The 18,722-nt window shown below is 34.6% G+C and overlaps 1 protein-coding gene across 50 annotated transcripts in view; it reads right to left on the minus strand.

Annotated features, from left to right (window-relative positions):
• The window catches only part of ARB2A (ARB2 cotranscriptional regulator A), a 480,313-nt gene that overhangs the window by 329,981 nt on the left and 131,610 nt on the right, over window positions 1–18,722 (minus strand). For 43 of the 50 annotated variants that reach the window (XM_045394839.3, XM_073993880.1, XM_005557381.5 and 40 more), the window contains 2 exons: window positions 17,202–17,267; window positions 11,547–11,738 (listed from right to left, as the gene is read on the minus strand). The exons of 1 other annotated variant lie outside the window; for it this stretch is intronic. In XM_045394839.3, coding sequence (XP_045250774.1) covers window positions 11,547–11,738; window positions 17,202–17,267 — 258 coding nt within the window. The remainder of the gene's footprint in view (window positions 1–11,546; window positions 11,739–17,201; window positions 17,268–18,722) is intronic. 6 more of the 50 variants (XM_073993876.1, XM_073993882.1, XM_005557384.5 and 3 more) reach the window with 1 other exon arrangement.

The raw sequence follows: 18,722 nt of genomic DNA on the forward strand, positions 1-18,722 counted from the left end.
CTTGAGCTCAGGAGTTTGAGACCAGTCTGGCCAACATAGCAGGACTCCATCTCACCAAAATAAACAAATAAATAAAAAGGGTGCCTACACACTCAAGTACTCAGCGGGATGAGGTGGGAGGACCACCTGAGCCCAGGAGGTCAAGGCTGCAGTGAGCCATGATCATGCCACTGAACTCCAGCCTGTGTGACACTCTGCCTCACAAAAAGAAAAGAGGAGAGGAGAGGGCAGGAGAGGGGAGGGGAGGGGAGGGGAGGGGTGAGGACGGGAGAGGAGAGGAGGGGACAGAAGGGGAAGGGAGGAGGAAGAAAAGGAGGGAAAGAATGGGAAGAAGAGAAGAATGAAAGAACAAAAGAATGAAAGACAGAAAGAGATGAAAACGAAAAAAGAGGGGTGGTATTCACACATCAGGACAAAACAAATGGTAGAAGAGAAAATGGAGGATACAGATGTCACCTCTGTATATATTTGTAGAAAACTAAGTTGATGAAGGAGTAGGTACTGGCTTGGCATTACAGCACAAATTCAAACTTCAGTGTCTCCAGAGGGAGAAAATGACTAAAAGCCAGCCAACTCACCCATAGAAGTCCAGAAATACTCAGAAATTGGGGCACCAGTTCTCTTGGAAAATATTGGAATGTAAGGGTAGGCCATGATGCTAAAAACAGGTGCTTTAGCTGTAAGTTCAAGTAAGGTACAGTTACCCCACTCTCCAAAAAAAAAGACACCAGAAAACCAAAAACCAGGTCATAATCTGACATGTGTGGCCAACACTGTAAGAGACAAGAGATTTTTCCTTTGCAGAAATGCAATCTATAGGCCAGTCGCAGTGGCTCACACCTGTAATCCCAGGACTTCGAGAGGCTGAGGTAGATGGATGACCTGAGGTCAGGAGTTCAAGACCAGCCTGGCCACCATGGTGAAACCCTGCCTCTATTAAATATATAAAAATTAGCCAGGCATGGTGGCAGGTGCCTGTAATCCTTGAGAGGCTGAGGCAGGCAGAATTGCTTGAACCTGGGAGGTGGAGGTTGAAGTGAGCTGAGATCGCACCACTGCACTACAGCCTCGGTGACAGAGCAAGATTCCATCTCAAAAAAAAAAAAAAAAAAGAAATGTAATTTATAGAAGGACTAGACTATGGGACATTAAATCATAGAAGAGAGACACAAAGCTCAAATCAGGTGTACTAATCAGAAATCTGCATAATGATTTTAAAAAAGAGCTCCATTTCAAAATATGATTGAAAAACTTTAAAAATTCTATGCAATGGTTAAAAGAAAAAGTAGGCAATCTCCCAGAAATGACTGGAAATATAGAATAAAAATAAGAAAGAATGGATAAGATAAAGACTCATTCCAGTAACTCAAAACCACATAAGAGCTAAATAGAGAAGTGTAAAATTATCAAGAAACAATACAAAAAAAGTTTCCCAAAACTAAGGATCACAAGTGAACAATATAAATGGAAAGAAATCACCAAGTGCCAAACAATGAAACAAATAATGAAACAAAACACCAAGACTCAGGAAATTTCTTAAAAGCAGTATGATTCACTTCTAAACATCAGAGCTTACATACAGTGGAACAAAAGGATTTAAGGCCAAATGGTTTCAAGACTTTCAAATGAAAACACTGGAAACTAGAAGACAATGAAACAAATCCTTCAAATTTCAATAAAAATATTTTCTACTTGGAATTCTATGTCTTTTGAATCTTTAAAATACAGTGAACAAGTAGACTGAAGGCATTTTTCAGAAATGCAAGGGTTCAAAAACTTATCTTCCATTTGATGGCTCCAACAAAATGAGGGCATATATCAAGAAAGCGCAGATCATTAGATACAGGAAACAGAAGTTCAAAGATAAGAGAAAAACTAAAGGGAAACCCAGGATAATACACAAGTAAGCAGGCTTAGAAAGGGACCAGTCAAGATTGAAACAGAGTCCACACAGTTCCAAAAGACAGTACTCCAGAGGAAGAACATGAAACTATGAGATTATCTGATAAGTTTAATCATGTCAAAAATTATTGAGACCAATGGAGATCTGAATTGATACAGAAAAAATTAAAAACTAGAAAATTATTAATTCCATGAAAACAAATATATTGTATCAAAAATGAAAAGCAAACATATTATCTATCTGGATCCGCCATGAGCAATATTAAGGTTGTAGTAGTACTATAAAGCTTGATTACTGATTCTACCATCACAGAAAGTGAATGATAAATCAAAAGACAGCACTGTAATTTTAAAATATGTATACAATGAGTATAAATAAAACCAAAATGTATTGAAAATGATTACATCTAAGGAACAGGATTAACAGGTAGGGAAGGATTAGGAAAAGATAACACATTTTGATACTACGTCTTGGATTTACTTGATTTTTAAAATTATATGCATGAATCACGGTTTTATTCTAATATAGTTAAATGTGCATTTATTTTCATTTATCTTGCCTTAGATATGCCATACTTCTTCAACAACATGATTTATATTTTTAGTCTCAAAAACATTCAACCACTAATACATGCTTTTCTCCTGTTTTTCTGTTGTTTCTCTGAAACATCTGATAGAATATTATGTGTTATCCTATTTTCCATGACTTTTTAATCTGTCATATTTTTTCTCATTTCCTCTGTGCTATATTCTGCATACTGTCTTCCTTAACTATAGCTTTCAATTTACTAATTCTCTTTTGAATTATGATAGTTTCATGATCTAACTTTTCTTGTGATGAATAATTTCTTCATATAATTTGTAGTTTCTGACTGAATTCATCTTCAGTAGGGATTTATTCTAGGTTGTAAAGTGTTCCTATATGGCAGTATTACGATTGCTTCTGCCAGGTGCCCCAAAGGTTTCATTGGTCCAGAATTCATTTTTATATTAATTACGGTGTTTAAGATTTTCACACTAAGTGTGTCATCTAAATTCAAACTGCAAATCCAAATCCACTTGCGGGTTAGGGTCTGGGTCTCCTATTTCCGAAGAGAAGTTGTTTATTTACCCTACTGGTACCTTTAGCAAAGAAACCTCCTTTTAAGAATTACTTTTTGTTTTTTATTTTAGAGACGAGGTCTCACTCTGTCGCCCAGGTCGGGTGCAGTCACACAATCTTAGCTCCCTGCATCCTCAAACTCTTGTGCTAAAGTGATCTTCCCACCTAAGCCTCTTAAGTAGCTGGCATTACAGGCACTAGCCACAAAGCCTGGCTGGAAACGTTTAACCTCTAAGCAGTGACCTGATTCTTCCCACTATTCATCCTTTTATTACAAAGGTGGCAACTTCCAGGGTCTTACCTATATCCAGGGCTCTTAGTTTTAGCTCCCACCTCTCAGTCCCAAAGATATAGATGATGTGTGTGTGATACAGATCATGTGTGGCCTTGGGTTCGTATCTTACCAGCTATCCCCTGAAGTTGCAACACTTTCCAGGGATTTACCACTGTGTTGTAAGCTATCTCTTACACTCAGGCATTTAGGAAATCCTTTTCTTTTCCTTTTAATTTTTGTAGGTACTTAGGTGTATATATTTATGGGGTACATGAGATATTTTGATGTAGGCATACAATAAGTAATAACTACATCAGGCGTGAGCCACTTCCCTCACCAGGCTCACACCTGATGTAGTTATTATTTATTGTATGCCTGTAATCCCAGCACTTTGGGAGGCTGAGGTGGGCAGATCACAAGGTCAAGAGATTAAGACCATCCTGGCCAACATGGTGAAACCTCGTCCCTACTAAAAGTACAAAAATTAGTTGGGCATGGTGGCACATGCCTGTAGTCCCAGCTACTTGGGAGGCTGAGACAGGAGAATCGTTTGAACCTGGGAGGCGGAGGTTGCAGTGAGCCGAGATCACGCCACTGCACTCCAGCCTGGCGACAGAGTGAGACTCTGTCTCAAATAATGGGGTGTCCATCACCTCAAGCATTTATCCTTTGTGTTACAATCCAATTATACTCTTTCAGTTCTTTTTAAATGTACAATAAAACATTACTGACTGCAATCACCCTACTGTGCTCCAAATACTAGATCTTACTCATTCTATCTCACTATAGTTTTGTAACCATTAACTATCCTCCCTCCCCTACAACCCATTATCATTCCCAGCCTCAGGTAACCATCATTCCACTCTCTATCTCCTTGAGTTAAACTTTCAATTTTTAGCTGTTACTTATTTGAGAATTTATTCTCAATAAATTCTCAATTTTATTTACTGAGAATAAATAAATTTGAATTTGTTCTCAAATAAATGAGAACATGTGAAGTTTGTCTTTTTGTGCCTGGATTATTTCATTTAACATAACGACCTCCAGTTCCATCTATGTTGTTGCAAATGACAGGATCTCACTCTTTTCTATGGCTGAATAGTACTCCATTGCATATACATACCCCTTTTATCTTATCCATTCATCTGTTGACTGACACTTAGGTTGCTTCCAAATCTTGTGAAGAATGCTGCAATAAACATGGGAGTGCAGATATCTCTTCGACAAACTGATTTCCATCCTTTTGGGTATATACTAAGCAATGGGATTGCTAGGTATTGTACACAAATCTATTTTTTCATTTTTTGAGGAACCTTCAAACTGTTCTCCATAGTCATTATACTAATTTACCTTTCCACCAACAGTGTACAAAGGTTTCCTTTTCTCCACATCCTCACCAGCATTTGTTACTGCCTAACTTTTAAATAAAAGCCATTTTGGTGGGTGGATCACTTGAGGTCAGGAGTTCGAGACCAGCTGGCCAACATGGTGAAACCCCGTCTCTACAAAAAATTCAAAAATTAGCCAGGTGTGGTGGTGCACACGTGTAATCCCAACTACGTGGGAGGCTGAGGCACGAGAATCACGTGAACACAGGAGGTAAAGGTTGCAGTGAGCCAAGCTTGTGCCATTGCACTGCAGCCTGGGTGACAGAGCGAGACTCCGTCTCAAAAAAAAATAAAAAAAAATAAAAATAAATAAAAATAAATAAATAAAATAAAATACACGGGGCACAGTGGCTCACGCTGTAATCCCAGCACTTTGGGAGGCTGAGGTGGACAGATCACAAGGTCAGGAGTTCGAGACTAGCCTGGCCAACATGGTCAAACCCTGTCTCTACTAAAAATACAAAAAATTAACCCGGCATGTTGGTGCATGCCTGTAATCCCAGCTACTCGGGAGGCTTGAACCCAGGAGGTGGAGGTTGCAGTGAGCCGAGATCATGTCACAGCACTCCAGCCTGGGCGACAGAGTATGACTCCGTCTCAAAAATAAATAAATAAATAAATAAATAAATAAATAAATAAATAATAAATAAAATAAAATAAATACTAATAGTATATAAATAAAATAAAAATAAAAGCCATTTTAACTGGGGTGAGATGACGTGTTACTGTAGTTTTGATTTGCATTTCTCTGATGATCAATGATGTTGGGTGCCTTATCATATGCCTGTTTGACATCTGCATGTCTCCTTCTGAGAAAAGTCTATTAAGATCTTTTACACATTTTAAAATTGGATTATCAGATTCTTTTTCCTTATTGAGTTGTTTGAGCTCCTTATATATTCTGGTTATTAGTCCTTTGTCCAATGGATAGTTTGCAAATATTATTTCCCATTCTGTGGGTTGTCTCTCCACTTGATTGTTTATTTTGTTGGGCAGAAACTTTTTGACTTGAGGTGATCCCGCCTGTCCATTTCCGCTTTGGTTGCCTGTGCTTATGGGGTATTAATCAAGAAATATTTTCCCAATCCAATGTCCTGGAGAGTTTCTTAAATGTTTTCTTGTAGTAGTTTCATAGTTTGAGGTCTTAAATTTTTTAAATCCATTTTTATTTGATTTTTGTATATGGTGAGAGATAGGGGTCTAGTTTCATTCTTCTGCATATGGATAGCAAGTTTTCCCAGCACAATTTATTGACAGACTTTCCTTTTTCCACTGTATATATTCTTGGCAACGTTATAAAAAATAAGTTCACTGTAGATGTATGTATGTATTTCTGGGTTCTCTATTCTGTTCCATTGGTTGATATGTCTGTTTTTATGCCATCACCATGCTATTTTGGTTACTATAGCTCTATGATGTAACTATAAAAGTCAGGTAATGTGATTCTTCTGGTGTGGTTCTTTTTGCTCAGAACAGCTCTGGCTACTGTGGGTGTTTTATGGTTCCATATAAATTTTATGATTCTTTCTATTTTTGCGAAGAATGTCACTGGTATTTTGATAGGGATTGCACTGAATTTGTAGATTGCTTTGGATACTATGGACATTTTAGCAATACTGTTTCTTCTAATCCATGAATATGTAATATCTTTCCATTATTTTGTGTACCCTTCAGTTTCTTGAATCCATGTTTTATAGTTTTCATAGCAGAGATCTTTCACTTCTTTGATTACATTAAACTCCTAGATATTCAATTTTATGTGTAGCTTTTGTAAATGGGATTACTTTTGGATTTCTTTTTCAGATTATTCACTGTTGGCATATACATATGCTACTGATTTTTGTATGTTGATTTTGTATCCTACAACTTTACTGAATTTGTTTACCAGTTCTAATTAATAGTTTTTGGTGGAGTCTTCAGGTTTTTCCAAATATAAGATCGTATTTGCCAACAAGGATAATTTGACTTCTTCTTTTCCAACGTGGAAGCCCTTTCTTTCTTTCTTTTGTTTGACTTATTTCGCTAGGACTTCCAGTACCATGTTGAATAACAGTAATGAAAGTGGGCATCCTATTGTGTTCCAGATATTAGAGGAAAGGCTTTCAGACATTTTCTATTCTGTATGATACTGGCTATGGGTTTGTAACACATGGCATTTAAACTGTATATATAAAGGTATGTTCTATCTATACCCAGTTTTTTTCGATGGGTTATTATAAAGAAATGACAAACTCTAAGAAATACTTTTTGAGCATCAATTGAAATAATTATAAGTATTCTGACCTTCATTTTGCTGATATATCACATTTGATTTGCATATGTTAAACCATCCTAGCATCCCTGGCATAAAGCCCACTTGGCCATGATGAATGATCTTTTTAAAATGTTGTTAAATTTGGCTTGCTAGTTTGTTGTTGAGAATTTTACATCCTGTTCATCAGGATTACTGGCCTGTAGTATTTTGTGTGTGTCTGTGTGTTTTTTTTTTTAATGTGTCTTTGTCTTGTTTTGGTGTCAGGGTAATATTGGTCTTGTAGAACGAGTTTGGAAGTATTCCATACTCCTGGAATCTAGTGTCTGGAATAGGAGCCTCAGGACTTTGCCCAGTGTCCTATCCTACTGTGGCTCATCTGGTATCCAAGTTGCAAGACGAAGTCTTCTTTACCCTTCCCTCTTTTCTCCTCAAGCACTGCAAGCAGAGGGAAGGAGTATCTCCTGGCTGCGAGCTGTGTTGCCTGGATTGGGGGAGGGGTGCATAAGGACTCTCCTAGCTGCCCTGGCTGGTATCTCAGTTGATTGATTGCTTGCTTGCTTGCTTGCTAAGTCTACTGCCTCTAAGCACAGCACAGCACAGCACAGCATCAGTACTTGCCCAAGAATTGCAGTCCTTATGGCCTACACCGCCTTTCAAGTTTATTCAGCACCCCAGAGCACTTTGGCTCATGGTGGTGAGGCTTGCTGGAACTCAGGTTTCAATTGCTAGGATGGGCAATTCCTCTCTGGGTAGGGCCAGTCTAAATACTCCCTCCATGGGTGTCAACTGAGATCTGCCTGGTGTTGCCTTCTGCTGCGACAGGGTAGCACTGAGTTCCAATGCAGAGTCCCACAGTCACTGTGCTCTCCCTCCCCCAAATGCACAGATTCTCTCTCCACACCATGCTGCTGCTGCCAGGACACAAGGGAGGGGTGGCTTCAGTGATTCAAGAGTATCTTTCCTACCCTCTTCGGTGCCTTTTTCAGTGATATGCTGTTAAAACCAGATACTGTGACTGCTCACCTGATTTTTGTTTTTTATGACGGTGCTTTTTTCTGTGTGGATAGCTGTTTAACTTGGTGTTCTTGCAGTGAGGACATTTGGTGAAGGCTTCTATTTAGCCATCTTCCTCTGCCTCCACTCTCCTCCTCCTCTGTCTTTTGAACATTCATATACAACTAGGTATTTAGTATTTTTGTTACATTTTATTCATTGTTTTTATGCGTGTTTAATGGGAGAAGTTCATATTGATAAGCCCAGTCCACCATGTTATGGAAGCCAAACTGTATAAATTACATTAATAAAAATAGCATTAATTTTTAAACCTCAGAAATAACAGCATGAATATTATAATCTAAGTAATTATGGACATAGCAGATTCTTCTGAATAATCCATCTATGAGAAATTAGGGAAAATGTTATCCTAGTGAAGTAATCAGACTTCTTATGAAATTATTAAAATTAATACCTAAATCACTTATAGACAGTATTTTGAAAGTATCTTTTATAATTTAAACTTTACTTTTTTACTGATTTTATTACAAAATAGTTTCTATAACTTCTCAATCCTTGTTTTCATAAATACAACTGCCATCAAGTTCTACATTTCCCCTTAGAGCTAGAGCCTGAGAAATATAAATAAACCTTCAGACGTGTGAGACTACCCGGCCCGGGTTGCTATGGAAGCTGGGTCCCAGTGGGCCAGGCCCCTGTGCTCACTCTGGGACTGGACCACATCAATAGCTGCTCCTACCACTGCCTCTTAGGCATGAATACAGTTGCCTGCTTTTTACCCCTTTTTAGAGACCAGTGGAAATGCCTAAAAAGGTGTATGTGAGTAAAGGTCATCAAAGAAGAAACAAATATGAGTAACTCTAAAGCTGTACAATCAGAGGCTAAATAATTGGTACTTGGCTATGTGAAATACTGTTTCTTACTCCAGGTAACATATTATGCAATGAAGCCTATCAAGAATATTAGCAATGGAAACCTCAGAAGCACTTGTGGGGATTTATCTGATATGCACCATTCCTCCAACATGAACTCTTAATACACTTTTGATAATAAAGTCCTGAAGAATCTAAAATGCAAGGATTAGAATACCTATGATTTTCAAACTATGACCTGTGCAGCCCTGGGGCATTTGGGGAAGAAATCTCAGGGGCTGTTGTGGGAGTGGTTCCAATATTCACCATGCCCTCCTTTCAACCTAAGTGGCTTCACAGATTTAAACTTAATACTGTTCACAAAACTTAATACTGTTCACAAACTAGTCCACTTAGACAGGGCTCTACTATTGAAAAAAAAGTTTCAACCTTACAATGATAGGTATCCAATTTTAGGAATTTCAATCTTATACCAAAAATCTGCAAGGAATATAAGGAAATAGTATTAATAACACTGAGTAAAGATAGTATTGTGTGGCCCCCAAAATATCAGAATTTACTTCAGTTGTGATATGAAAACCCACAGACCATGAAAAATAGACCAGAGGTTCTAACTTTTTGAAAATTTTGGAAATCTTTCTTTAAATAGCTTCAGAAAAAGTTCAAACAAATAAAAACAAAAGCAGAGCTAACCTGATTAAAAAAAAAAAAAAAAGTAAGAATGGGACGGCTTCTTATTCCCTGTTTATTAGTCTTCCTCTGTCTGCCTCTTAAAATACCGTCATCCTTCCCTTAACCAACCCCTCCCCACCCACAGAGCAACCCTTCAAGAAAACATTATGAAAAGGTAAAGCCAAAGTAGTAAAATCACTTTATCCAGATTTAAAAGTGATCTGTTTCTAAATCACCATGAAGAAAATTACCATAATAATGTTCACATTCATTTTTTCAAAAAAATAAAGAGTATTAAATATATAAACTAAAATTTCTATGTGTGCTGCATGCTGAGAAATCAGTTGCTTCTTTTCAAGGAATCATGAGTTGCCATTTTTTTTTTAAGAAGAAAAAATTCAAGACGGTGAAATGCTGTTATTCCCAAAACACTATTCCTGCTTATAAGAACAAAACGACTTACTATTGTAATGTCACTGACAAACCTCCTCCCTCCTGTTTGGGATATCAATAGAAAGCTTGTTCAAAGAAACATGTTTGGCATGGTTTTCCATATAGACTTTCCCCTCGAAATCCTTACACAACAATAAAATATTCCAGAATAGGAAAGGCTCAGGTGATCTATAGCAGAAACAATATAACTACATAAAATATTTCACCTAGCACTGGCACGTTGAAAGCATCTGATTTTCTTTACTAAGTTATATTTTCAAATAATCATCAAATTGTGAACACATTTTACATATAATGTTCTTCCGAAAATACAGACAGGATCTGTTCTAACTACAAACAAATGTGTCAGAGAGAAAGTTCATTTAACTATTTAAAACCTGAAATCCGAAACAGTTTAAACATAATACTTTAGGTGAGTTAACTTAGTCTAAACTTCAATTTATTTTAGTTACTTCAATTCTACTAAAATACACACTATCGAAATAAGCAATCAGATCGAAAGTAATATCTTTGCATTATTCTTTGCCTATCCATGAAAAGTGGAAAAAAAACCCCGAAAAACCATATAGTTAATTTAAGAAATTCTACTTTCAGCATTTTAACAGTTTCAAAATCTATTAACCAAAATGTTCTTTAGGAGCTGGGCTGAGCCTTTATATTATCATTTCTGATTTACAGAATAGAGAAGATGTGACCTTTGACTTTTGTAACCATTAGCGTATTAAAGAAATCCTTTCCAATTTTAATTACAAAAATGTAATAATTCTTATAAATAAAACAAATAAAGCCAACATGGACACATATATTCCTTTACTTTTTACAAAAGTCTTTTATACAAGGTATCAGTTCATGTTTTTCTTAAAAAAAAAAAAAAAAAAAAACTACTCACATGAAAGAAATTCATACTTTGCAAAATTGGGCTGTTCACTATAGAACTTATGATTGCAATAACAAAACAAAAGCAGCCAAACATTAAAATATGCCAATATTATGTCAGAAAAACATTTCACTATTGCAAGAAATCTTGAATACAATTTAAAAAAAGAAGTTTCTAAAAAGTTTGAATGCAAATAAGAATAAAATATTCATTAAAGATTACATTTTGCCATTCTGTATGTCTGCATCTCATGCTTAAAGCATTTTATTTGCGGGCTCTAAAAAAAAAAATTTAGTTATTCCAACTCTTCCTTTAAATAATAAGAGATTAATTCAAAGCAGCAGATCTCCTTTAGTTTCTAACTTTACCAAATTAGGTAGGCAAAGGGTTACAAAAGCAGTCATGATATTTTTGTCAGAAGTATTTTCAATAATGTTGATAAACATTTGATAGTTTAACTGACATTTCACAGGATTAAAAATATTTAGAAAAATAATTCACTCAAAATACATTATTTAAATCTCTGTATGCTCAAGATGCCACTTTGTTTTTCTTTTGTAACTCAAAATAATGCAGAATAATTTTTCATACAAGTAAAATAAATAATAACAACCTGAAGATAAGATTATGCTTAGGATATACTTTTTGAAGAAACATAAAATCATATGATAAAACAGTACTATAAAATGCCAAAAAATAAAAATAAAAAAAAGAAAAAACCCAGGAAATTGTACTTACAGCCACAGCTCTTTTAATAAATGGTATCTGTGTGCCACTGTCGAGGTCTTCATTTATAATAAGTCTTCTAGCCCACTGCCCTGCCCTGACAACACCACTACCATGAATTAAAACCATCAGTTTCTGTGGGTTTGTCAAAGCATCCTCACTCATAAAGATAAAACTCTTTGGTTCACTCTCAGTGGCATCTACCTGTAATTAAATAAAATTAAATAATAAAGAAATGTCTTCTGATCAGGTATACACATAAATGAAAAACAACCAATGGCTGTTATAAAGTATTAAATGGTTACTATAGAATTATAGGCGTAAAAAACAATTTTAACACAAAATTAAAATATTCGGTAGAAATTAACAATTATATATTAGGTGGATGGGACAAGACATGATAGTAATTTAAATACAAAAATATAAAAAATATTGGTAATATATTTCTCTTCATTATTATTGTATATTTAGTATTATATTATCATTGTAAATAAAAATAATTATTTTTTAGTGCCTCCTATAGTCTAACTGCTATGCTACCTGTTTTAAAAACATTATCTCATTCAATAACAACCCATTTAGATGGCACTATTATTATGCTGATTTACAGATGAAGCCATTGAGGCTTAGAGAGTTTAAATAAGTTGCCCACGGTCACACAACTATAAGTCTATAGTTGTATAACAGAAATATATTGCACCTATAATAAAAAATAGAAAACTGAAATTGGAGATATATTGGAAAATCATAGAAATATATCAGCCAGGAATACCACTAAACTTTTAAAGGGAAGAAGAGGTAACTATTTAAAAACTAACCATCTATTCTATTCTTACCTGATCTATGTAAATGGACTTCCAAATTTCATTCAGAGTGTGAACACAGGATTATATAACAATTGTTTTTACAAAGTCACATTATGTACTCCAATGAGCTTACTTTATAAACTAGTTACTTACAGAATAAAAAGTAAATATTTTTATCCATTTTGATTGTACTTAATATTTAGATTGTTAACTAAATGATGTATGATTTACATTTGAAAGACACAAAACACTTTTAGAAAGAGATAACTTCGCAACCTTTTGTTACATATGCCATGACACACCGAGTGGTATTCCACATCAGCACTGGCCAGTGACTAGAAATTGAAGCCTTTGGATAGCCAGATCAAGCAGGAAGTTGACATTCTGATGGCTGGTTACACACTCTCACATAAAGGTCAATCCACATACTGTGTAACGCAATAACTCTTCACTTTGGCAACTGTATATGTTCCATACAATTATCAAAACAGGAAGTATACAAAAACTCTAGATGCCACAAAAAAAAAAAAAAAGTCCTGGATTCTAAATATTCCCAGTCATTACACTTAGGAAGAGAAAAACAAAATAAAATACCTGTACTTCTAAAACAATCAGGCTAGTTTCAGTAAGAGATGGCTTAGGCATCTGTGCAAACAGAGCAAAAATGGCACTTATTTCAGCAAGAGCAGCATGGACACAGGGCTTAAAGAAGAAATAACACCTTTTCATTGAAGCCTTCCCTGACTACCACATTTAAAATCCCAAACATGTCCCTGAAAATTCTGTAGTCCCTTTCCCTGTTTTATTTTCCTCCATGGCACATACCAAGATCTAACATATTGTACGCTTTACTCTATATTTTTGCAAGTGTGTTTATTCACTGCCTGCTCCCTTCACTAGAATGTAAGTCCGAGCAGGCACAGAGTTCTCTGGTTTGTATCCACCTGTAGTCTCAGTACCTAAAACAAAACCTAGCACATTGTAGGCACTCAGTAATCAGAAACAATAAACTTTTGGAATGAGGAATCTTATCAGGTCTCACCAGTGACTTCCTTTAGATAAAAGGCATTTAACTAAATAATGGATCCTCTAAAATGGTTATAATACTTGCCTGGTTCAGAAAGCATATACTGAAGATTAAACTAGTACATAATTACAGAGAATTTTACAAGAGCTATACAATGTTAAAGAATTAAAATGACATAACTAAAATTTTATTAGCAATAGCTAAAAATACAGGAAGAGAGATATGAAATATAACACAATCATATTAGCTTCAGCTGCATGCTATGTCCAGAGTAAACAAATTATAATGACGACAATAAATATGACTAAAGCCACACAGAAAGATAAGTGGATGAGAGACACAGGAAAACCAAACCTAAGAAGAAAAATTCCCTTTTACCTAGGAACATTATATGAAAATAGAAGAATTGCTCAGTTAAAGAGGCTTAAAAATAAAAAAGGTAATGATGATAAGAACAAAATTTAAAAACTGAAAGGCAAAGCTGTCAGTGTATAACAAGAAAGACACCACAGGGGTTTCTAGTCATTCAATTACCAAACAGGATGTCTAAACACGCACAAAGAAAAGTGTCTCTTAAGGTCAGTGAGGCCTTAATGGATCCTGGAATGGCTATGGAGATGGATACCTATTTACCTTAATGTAAAAACCTGTAGTACAGATATTCCAGTAGGTGCTGATCACTGTCTTTTTTCCTATTTGACTAAGTCCCCTGTTACCAAGAAACTGAGTCAATTTTTTAAGCAATGGAATACTGGCACTTTGAAGTCCACAGTAATCACTTAAAACTGAAAGAAACTTATTTTCAGATGATAAAAATATATTTTTTGTATTAAAATGTTGCTTGATAAAGGACCACTTGAGAGTCCAGGAGTTCAAGATCAACCTGGGCAACATAGTGAGACCCTGTCTCTACAAATAATCCAAAATTAGCCGGGCATGGTGGTACGCACCTGTAGTCCCAGCTACTTGGGAGGCTGAGGCTGGAGAATTGCTTGAGCCCAGGAAGTCAAGGCTGCACTAAGCCATGACTGCACCACAGCACTCAGCTTGTGCAACAGAGTGAGACTCTGTCTCAGAAAAAAGAGGGAAAATAGAATCACATTAAAAAAAAATGCTGCTATAGAATTTTTAAGGGGCTATAAATTAAGGTAACCATGAATAAATGAAAGTTTTACTTGAACACTGAGAAAAGTTGACTTTCAAAATATGAGAATACCAAAATATTAAAGAAAAACAACAATGAAGATGAATAATGTAATATTATTAATGATTAAGGGGTAAGAGCAGTATTTTAGCTGGTCATTGGCTAATATACACCTCAGTTTACATAGAACTCTGACTCTGCACATGGTAACTACAATGTACTTTCTAAGTTAGTGCTAATTTTAAATAGTAAGATATCTATAGAAATAAAATAATTTCTTCTTCATTAACCTAATTAAGTTTGAACATATGGCTGTTCCAAGGCCATTTATCTTCAAACAGTGGTAATTTATTAAGCTAAGCTTTCATTAAGGAATACACATAATGGTCATGCGCGAATCACCTCACTTTATTGACAAATCAACCTCAGACACCTTTTGGTTGGTGAGACTGCACCAAACAATTTTTAGCAGTTACCAATTCATTGTGGAATACTCATGAACACCATTAATTGCTGAAACATGATGCATGTAATAAACTAAGTGAAAATCTGTAGTGAAGTTGTTAATTCATGTCTCCAGTGTTCTATACAAGTATGAGATATTTTACTATAATTGAGAATACTTTATGCCTATATATGAGAGATGTGGGGTAAACATAGGCATGATCATACTGTTTACTATCAAATCAAATCATGGATTCCACAAAGTGCTGTCATTTAAAAAAAAATGGTTCTTTTTCCCTTTTAAAATAGTTTAACTATAAAACTGAAAGAGTTCATCACGAGGGAAAAAACAAAGGTTTGATGGTATTCTTTAAGTAAAAAGAACAACTATTTACACACACCCACATACAAAAACCCACTTTCACTCTGAGATTTAAGAGACCTCAGGAGAAAAATAACAGCTACTAAAAAACAGTTGTGAAGAAAAGTGTCACAATGATACCAAATATGTGATAATTTAAAGGGAAATACTAATTTCCTAAGACAAAATTTAGAGTCTTTTTTAAGTTTACAAAATAAGGGAAACTTTATTAACCAAAGATGGGTATGATGCTTAAGTTTCACATAAAGTAAATCTGTCTTGCTTATTAGCTTTATATTCCAAATTTAAAATCAAAGGATAATCTGATCCATAATAAAAAGTTCCCTTCCATCTATAAAGATCAATAATGAAACTTAAACATATAACATGCTGTATACAGCCAATTATTTTGTGATTTGTTCTAGAAATTTGGAGACTGAAGTGAGTTTAAGGGTTCCCTGGAACTAGAAGTATTATAGAACTAACAGACTCAATATTAATTGTGCTGTATCAATAAATTAACCTAATGCTCTTTAAATATCATTCTTCAGAAACTCTGAAAGAAACAAAATTAACAACAAAGGAAAACTGGGCAAAGTGACAAAATTCTATCCTGACTTTCCAGAAGACCAAATTTCAATATATAGTTTAAATGAAGTAAAATGCTAGGCCTAAAGTCAAAACTAAAACAGTAAGTTTAAATTCAAAAAAGACTGGCATATTCATTCAAAGAAAGGTACTAAAATCTTGACTTTAAAGGAAGAAAAGTTTCCAAATAAACCAAGGGTTGATGTAGCTGTTATACAGAATAATATTTTATTGACTAATCCATCATAAGCACTTGGAACAGTGTCCATCACCTAAAAAACATTTAAATAAATTTATGTTGAATAAGTGAATAAATGAGTGAGTGACTAATAACGTGATCTTGCACTTGAGGTTACTTACAGAAAATTAAATAAAAAGGTTTCCTTTAAAAAAGGAACTACAGAATCAGTTCTGGAGAGGGACAATATTAAGAAATCCCCAAACCCTTTTATAATAAAATAGTACTATCCAAAGAATTTTTTAAACTCATGCAACATTTCATGCAAACAAAATTATCTACATGCAAAGTGTGCCTTAAATGAATTACTTTCAGCAAGTATCCCAGATTCTTATATATCATAAAATCATAAAGTCGTCAGGGACAGCAAAGATCCTCCAAACTAGTCCAACCACCATTTCACACATGATTACAATCTCTTCGTTTTAAAGCTTAATATTTTGTGGTTTACATTTAAAAAACAGGGGTTTGTGTTTTTTCTTTTTTTTGACAATTTGAGTCTGAGAACAAATCTCAAACTTTTTCACTCTGAAATGGCAAAATGTGCAAAATTCAAAAAAATGTTCTGCCAAAAAGGGAAGGAGCAGTGTTATGAAACAGGAAGCACCAGGAATGAATTTGGGAATGTGTAGAGGAAACAACATACTATGTGTAGAAATAAGACATATTTTTAAAAACCAAGAAATATTTAAAGAGACAGTGAATGTTTAATGTAACAAAAATTTCACTGGTTTACTACAAATAAATAAAAATAAATTATTCCAGTGAAATGAGAAAGGGTACAGGTAAGGGTAATCCTTTAATTGAGTCATCATTTTCAAAGAGACTAGAAATGGGTACTTTTTTCATTTATACTGAAGAGTATTCTTTATAAGAACTACTGTGCAGAATGAGATGAGGTATACTAATAAGCATTTAAAATTATCACTATCAACACAATAAACCTTAACATTTAAACTTATCACAGTCAACCCAAAACAAAAGTTTTCTTCTGAATTAAAAACTATTTTACTTGGAAATAAACATTTGAAATAAACATTTCTTTAAAATTTGACTTACTGGAATAGATATTTTTTTCAAATTACAATCCTTTTCCAGGAGCTCATATACATACTTCGTGATGATCTAAGTAGGAAAGAAATAACATATTAAGATACAATGTCATCCATTATCAAAACTGACATAAATTTTGGTAAATGATTGCAAGTTATTGCTCTGAGTAAATATCTCTTCATCTTGGAATGCTTTTATATTATATTAAGAGACTCCTAATTACCCATAATGGTTTACTTCCTGCTGCTATATGAATAACTATGAACTTCTGTATTAAGGATTGGGACCAATTAATACATATTAAATTAATACACATCAACAAAAATATACATGACTTTCTCTTTTTCAAGAGAATACTCTAAAAGTATATTTTCTTTTTTCGGTGTTTCTAAAATTTGTTTCTCCTATTATTTTCCTATAGGCATTATATTTAATATATTAATGGCACTTTAGTGACTCTGAATCTCAACACCTCTTTTGTGTTCACTGAATCGAGGAGGAAAAAGTCAGAGGTATTCTAAACAGAAAAGGAAAACTCATCCAGAAAGTCAGGGACCTGTCAGTATCACTGCTTATGCTAGAAAGAAGCACAGTTCCCCTAGATGTCCATGTTCTAATTCCTGCAACCTGTGAATAAGTTATGTTACATATTAAATGAATCAACAGATATAACTAAAGTTTAGAACCTTGAAATGGTGAGATTTTCTAGGATTATTTGGGTGGTGTATGTCTTTAAAAGTAGAAGATTACAGAAGAACAGTGGGTCAGAGAGATGCAAAGTGACTCAACTGGCTATTGCTGGCTTTCAACATGGAGGAAGGAGACAAGCCAAGAAATGTGGTAGCTTTTATAAAGTGGAACAACCTTCAGTTTACAGCAGTAGGAAAATGAGACCTCAGTCCTACAACTGCAAGGAATGGAATTTTGCCATCAACCCTCATAAGCAGTAAACAAATTCTCCCCTAGATCCTAAAAACAGCTTGTTCACACCTTGATTTTAGCCCACTGAAACTCATATGTGACTTCTGACCTACAGAATTGTTAAGATAACAAATTCATGTTGCTTTAAGCCTCTAAATTTATAGTAATTTGTTATAACAGCAAAAGAAAATTAACATACTATTTCTATTAAGGAAGGCAAAGAGTAAGGAAAGAGACATCTGGAATAAAAACAAATATTACATAGGTGGTACTAATGGTCACTTTAAGGAGTGTTTCTTCACTCCAAAATGTCTTAAGTTATCTCTGCAAAATACCTCAGAGAATAATTTTAGCAGAAACATAATTAAAAGTCAAATTTTATGAAACAAAATCACAGGATGATTTTTTTTAGAAAATTAAGATGTCAATTGCTTTGGTGCTGTATTCGTAATCTAAAATAGATTCTTTATCCTGCTTTCTTCAAGGAGTCCAAAATTCTTTCTTCTATGTATACGTATTCATTTCATTTTAGAAACAGTATATTAGATGTATGCTAGAACAGCTTTATCTTGGCTGGTAACGGTAATTTCAAAAGCTATGATACTA

Source organism: Macaca fascicularis, chromosome 6 (assembly GCF_037993035.2).
Source record: "Macaca fascicularis isolate 582-1 chromosome 6, T2T-MFA8v1.1".
Lineage (NCBI taxonomy): Eukaryota > Metazoa > Chordata > Mammalia > Primates > Cercopithecidae > Macaca > Macaca fascicularis.